This window comes from Colobus angolensis, unplaced genomic scaffold (genome assembly GCF_000951035.1).
Source record: "Colobus angolensis palliatus isolate OR3802 unplaced genomic scaffold, Cang.pa_1.0 Scaffold422, whole genome shotgun sequence".
NCBI lineage: Eukaryota > Metazoa > Chordata > Mammalia > Primates > Cercopithecidae > Colobus > Colobus angolensis.
The window spans coordinates 1,993,806-1,998,513 of record NW_012117622.1 but is presented as its reverse complement, the minus strand read 5'-3'; the positions used below and the strand labels follow the sequence as shown (position 1 = coordinate 1,998,513).

At 42.1% G+C, this 4,708-nt stretch overlaps 1 protein-coding gene across 2 annotated transcripts in view; it reads left to right on the top strand.

Annotated features, from left to right (window-relative positions):
- The window catches only part of USP13 (ubiquitin specific peptidase 13 (isopeptidase T-3)), a 134,211-nt gene that overhangs the window by 87,766 nt on the left and 41,737 nt on the right, over positions 1 to 4,708 (top strand). For both annotated transcript variants that reach the window (XM_011956716.1, XM_011956717.1), the window contains exons 12-13: positions 718 to 871; positions 3,528 to 3,702. In XM_011956716.1, the coding sequence (XP_011812106.1) occupies positions 718 to 871; positions 3,528 to 3,702 (329 nt within the window). The remainder of the gene's footprint in view (positions 1 to 717; positions 872 to 3,527; positions 3,703 to 4,708) is intronic.

Genomic DNA, 4,708 nt, shown 5'->3' with positions numbered 1-4,708 from the left:
GAGTAGCTGGGATTACAGGCGCCCACCACCACACCTGGCTAATTTTTTGTATTTTTAGTAGAAATGGGGTTTCACCATGTTGGCCAGGCTGGTCTCGTACTCCTGACCTCAGATGATCCACCCGCCTCTGCCTCCCAAAGTGCTAGGATTGCAGGCGTGAACCACCGTGCCCGGCCAACAGCCAGTGTTCACAGTTTGGCATCTGCCCCTCCCGTCGCTTTCCAGTTCTTATGTTAATTCTCTGCATGCCCTTCTGTAAGCAGTGTTTTCACTTAAATGTTTTGCCACATCATTACATCTGTTAACAGAGCATGATTTCTGTTTTATTTGTACCTAATTTATATGAGTGTATTTATATAATCATATTGTACATGTTTTCATTTTTCCGGGGCAGCCCTTTATTTTTTTCCCTTTCTCTTTTGATTGGCTTCTCCTCCTCCTTTCTTTTCATTCTATGAATTTCTCTCCCATGGTTTTTAATTTACTAATATTGAAATAGCAATCCATGATGAACTGTGTTTTATTTTACCAATCCCCATTTTTGGACTTTAGATAAATTCCCGTGTTTTGCTATTAAAGTGCATTGGTGAATGGGCATGCCCAGAGGAAATGTTTAATAAAGCCAAGTGTTTACACCAGGTTTAGAGTTCATTTTCTAGTAAGTCTCAGTGGCTCAATATTCAAACATTTACTAACCTGATACAATCCATCCTTCAGAGGAACCGCATCGGCTCAGAAAACCCAAGTGATGTTTTTCGTTTTTTGGTGGAAGAACGCATTCAGTGCTGTCAGACCCGGAAAGTCCGCTACACGGAGAGGGTGGATTACCTGATGCAGTTACCTGTGGCCATGGAGGCGGCAACCAACAAGGGTAACAATTCCAAAGCGGGAAGTTAGTACTGTGTGTCTTCATATGGAAAAACCCTCGAATCAGAGAGAATGGTTTAGTCACTGAAGTGTGTCAGGAGTAGACCCAGCCCAGATGATGTCTGTTTTGCTCATCTCTTTTCATCTCTTTGTTAGTTCCCTTGTGACTTTTCCTTTGAGAAGAATCAAATGCATCACAGGTTTTATGGAGGCGTTATGGTTCGAACCTACTTCACTGCCTGTAAATTTGGCTAACTACTGAGTATGGAGTCAGCATAATTTTGGGGAAAGTTATTGGTGATGATATATGTAGAAAATTCTTTAACACTGTCATTTATAAGTTGTGCTATAAAGTCTGATGGAAATGATCAGGACTGTATTTTTTAAAGTTAGACATTCGAGCAGAGGTCTCTTGAAATAATCCGGCTTTGGCACATGAGTATTTCAGCCACCTCTTCTGGGAGATAAATTGTGTCAGGGTTCTTTGTAAAGGCAAAGCCCATTAGAAGGGTCTCTGGACTTTGGAAGAGAGAAGGAGGCAGAGATGTGGCATTCATGTTTGGTGCCTTCTCCTTCCATCAGTCTAATCTGGTTCTTCCTAGGCAGAATAGACAAATGACATTTCTTTGAATTAACATTGTATAAGCAAAATAGACAAAATAGCTGCTGGATTGCTCATCTCCTGTGAACCAGTCATTTTTGTAAAGTTCAGCAATTCCACTCTGCAGCCATAAAAAGGAATGAGATCATGTCCTTTGGACATAGATGAAGCTGGAAGCCATCATCCTCAGCAAACTAACACAGGAACAGAAAACCAAACACTGCATGTTTGCATTCATAAGTGGGAGTTGAACACTGAGAACACATGGACAAAGGGAGGGGAACATCACACACTGGGGCCTCTTGGGGGGTGGAGGGAAAGGGGAGGGAACTTAGAGGACAAGATAATAGGTGCAGCAAACCACCATGGCACCTGTATACCTGTGTAACAGACCTGCACGTTCTGCACATGTCTCCTGTTTTTTTTTTTTTTTTAGAATAAAAAAAAAAGTTCAGCAAATCCCTGGATGGCCCATTTTCCTCTTTCTTGTATATGGGGAGTCATGGGTCAGTTTATGATGTTAACTGGAAAGTGATGATTATGATGATTTGAGATGAAATGATTTTCATTTTCTATATGCTCATGCAGTTTTTGACCAGTTTCAAAATCTTTCCAGTGTAGAAACAAGGGAATGGGAGTCTGTTGTTTTTTCCTTGTTAGAACTAGGCTTCAGTGGTTTTTCTTATCTACCTCAGGGTTACTGACTCACATGTCTGCTCAGGCCCATGATCTTTTCTAATTCTGTTTATCATTTATTAGTGATAACTATTTTTTTTTTCAGAAAGGAGATTTCTAATTTAGTCTCTGGAATTTGACTGCTGGGAATATCTAATGTTAGCAACCTAGATATAAGTACATCATAAACTGACTGGGGACAGGGGAATGAATTTTAAAAGCATCTAAGATGTGTTTAGGAAAACAAATATGTGCGTAAGTGTACTTACAAACTGATAAATCAGGAGTTTTTTTTTTTTCTTTTTTGGGTAATACAAAAGAAATGACCAGAAAGGCCATTCAAATCTATATAAAATTTTGACTACAGGCTAGTTTCCAGGACCAGATCTGCTGATGCTTGGGAGCTTCCTCTTTTTCTCTTTGTATTTAATCATTTGAGTAGGAATAGCACAGAGGCCTTCGAGGTTGGTAGCCCTATGTCTGAGGGTGTTGGATAACCTCCACAGGAAGTTGTCTTGGCGGTGTTGGTTATGTCATGGGTGTGTGATGGTGGCTAACTGCAGTCCTGTAGTTATCCTCCTCCTTGGCCTCACACCTCTGTGGGACCCATGACCTCTAATCATAGCTGCTGGTGGAACCAAATCAGAAAATGTGTAACACCGGATCTGGTTCTTGGTTCTTGTCAGGCGCTTAGCGGTGGTTCTTTTTTTTTTTTTTTTTCTGCCTTTGGTTATTTTATTTTAAAACAGCTTAGAGTTAACAGGAATGTTTTTGTTTTGTCTATGTGTGTGATCATTGGCAAAAATTGATCCCCTTACACAATATAACATCTCTTTCTGGCCTCATCTCTTGGGTTGTGGAGGGAGTGCTGATCAGGGTTTGAAGTCCAGCTTTGTCAGTAATTGGCTGGTTTTGACTTTGGGCCTCAGTTCTTCAGCAAGGCAGTGAAGGACTGGGAAGAGGTTAGCCCTTGGACCTTTTCTGGCTATAAAATACTCTGATGTGAAGGCCTTGTTTTGGGAGGATGGCATTTGAATAAACCCAGGATTGGCCTTTGGACAAACCAGGTTCATGGGCATTTATATCACACACATGGTCTGACCCTCTCACCCACCCAGGCCAGGCCAAGCTCACACTTCCCTCCTGTCAGTCTCAAAGGGGAGCACGCAAAAAGATGTGAATGGCTCAATGCCACCTGTCGGTGCAACTCTAAAGACAGCCCCAGAACAGCCTTTCAGCAGGTGCATCTGGCTCTGTAAAGGACAACAAATAAGCAACCCTGGCCCAGCCCAGAAGCCTTCAGGGAAGACTGTTCAAAGAGGGTGCTTTTCATTTCCGTAAGGTAAGAGCGATTGCAAGGTCATTCATTTGCTCTTTCCCTCAGATGAACTGATTGCTTATGAACTAACGAGAAGGGAAGCAGAAGCAAACAGAAGACCCCTTCCTGAGTTGGTGCGTGCCAAGATACCATTTAGTGCCTGCCTTCAGGCCTTCTCTGAACCAGAAAATGTTGACGATTTCTGGAGCAGTGCCCTACAAGCAAAGTCTGCGGGTGTGAAGTAAGTGTGTGTATGTGTGGTGGCAGTGGGGTGAGGAGGGGCCTTTAGAAGTGGGGACAGGGATAGGGGAGAGGGAGTGGGTGTTATTTGTGTCTGTGTGTGTTTATTCATGTGTGATGGATGGGATTATGGTTCACACACCCTAATTGTCGTCATACTTCACTTGTGTGAGATGTGTCCAATAAAACAGGCCTGTGATTTATATTATATGCTAAGGAGGGGTTTTCTTTTTTCTTTTTTTAAATGTAAGGTTGTGATTTGTTCTCTATTAGGAGCCTGCCCTTCCTTCCTTCCTTCCTTCCTTCCTTCCTTCCTTCCTTCCTTCCTTCCTTCCTTCCTTCCTTCCTTCCTCTTTCCCTCCCTCCCAACCTTGCCCACACCCCCAGGCCTTCTCTCACCAAGAGGGTACAGCAAAGAAACAATCCCATACTCCCAAATGGCAAGAATGACATTATTAATGAAGACATTATAAAAAGACTTAAGACAGGCCTCCATATTTAAACTCCATTGTGCTATATTTTAACTCCATAATTAAAGACTTGGTCTAGAACTTAGTTGACTATGTTTCTCCTTGGAGACTAGGAGTCTCAGGACATCTCAAAGTGGACAGGAAGTCTCCTGAGCATTGTTGAAATGAGCCACTCAGGGTTTAGTCAGATGTCCTGTTTTCACATTGTGAGGCTGGTTGTCAGACACACACAAGTTTTTTTTCCCCATCTGCCACCCTAGTTGATTTGATACAGTCGAATCCTTGCCAACATACTTCATATCACTGCACTTATTGGAAAAACAGTGCTTACAGTGGCATAAAACAAAGGGAGGTCTGAAAGTTTGGCTCCAGGAGTTTTGCTACATTCAGGTATTCTTTGGCCATTTTTCTTTGAGGCTAAGATTGAGATTTTGGCTAACATAAAGAGGATTAAAGGATGGAACAGCTGGTGTGGGCTGTTTTTACTATGGCCTCAATAGCAGTTCAACTTGTATATGTATATAATATATAACATAA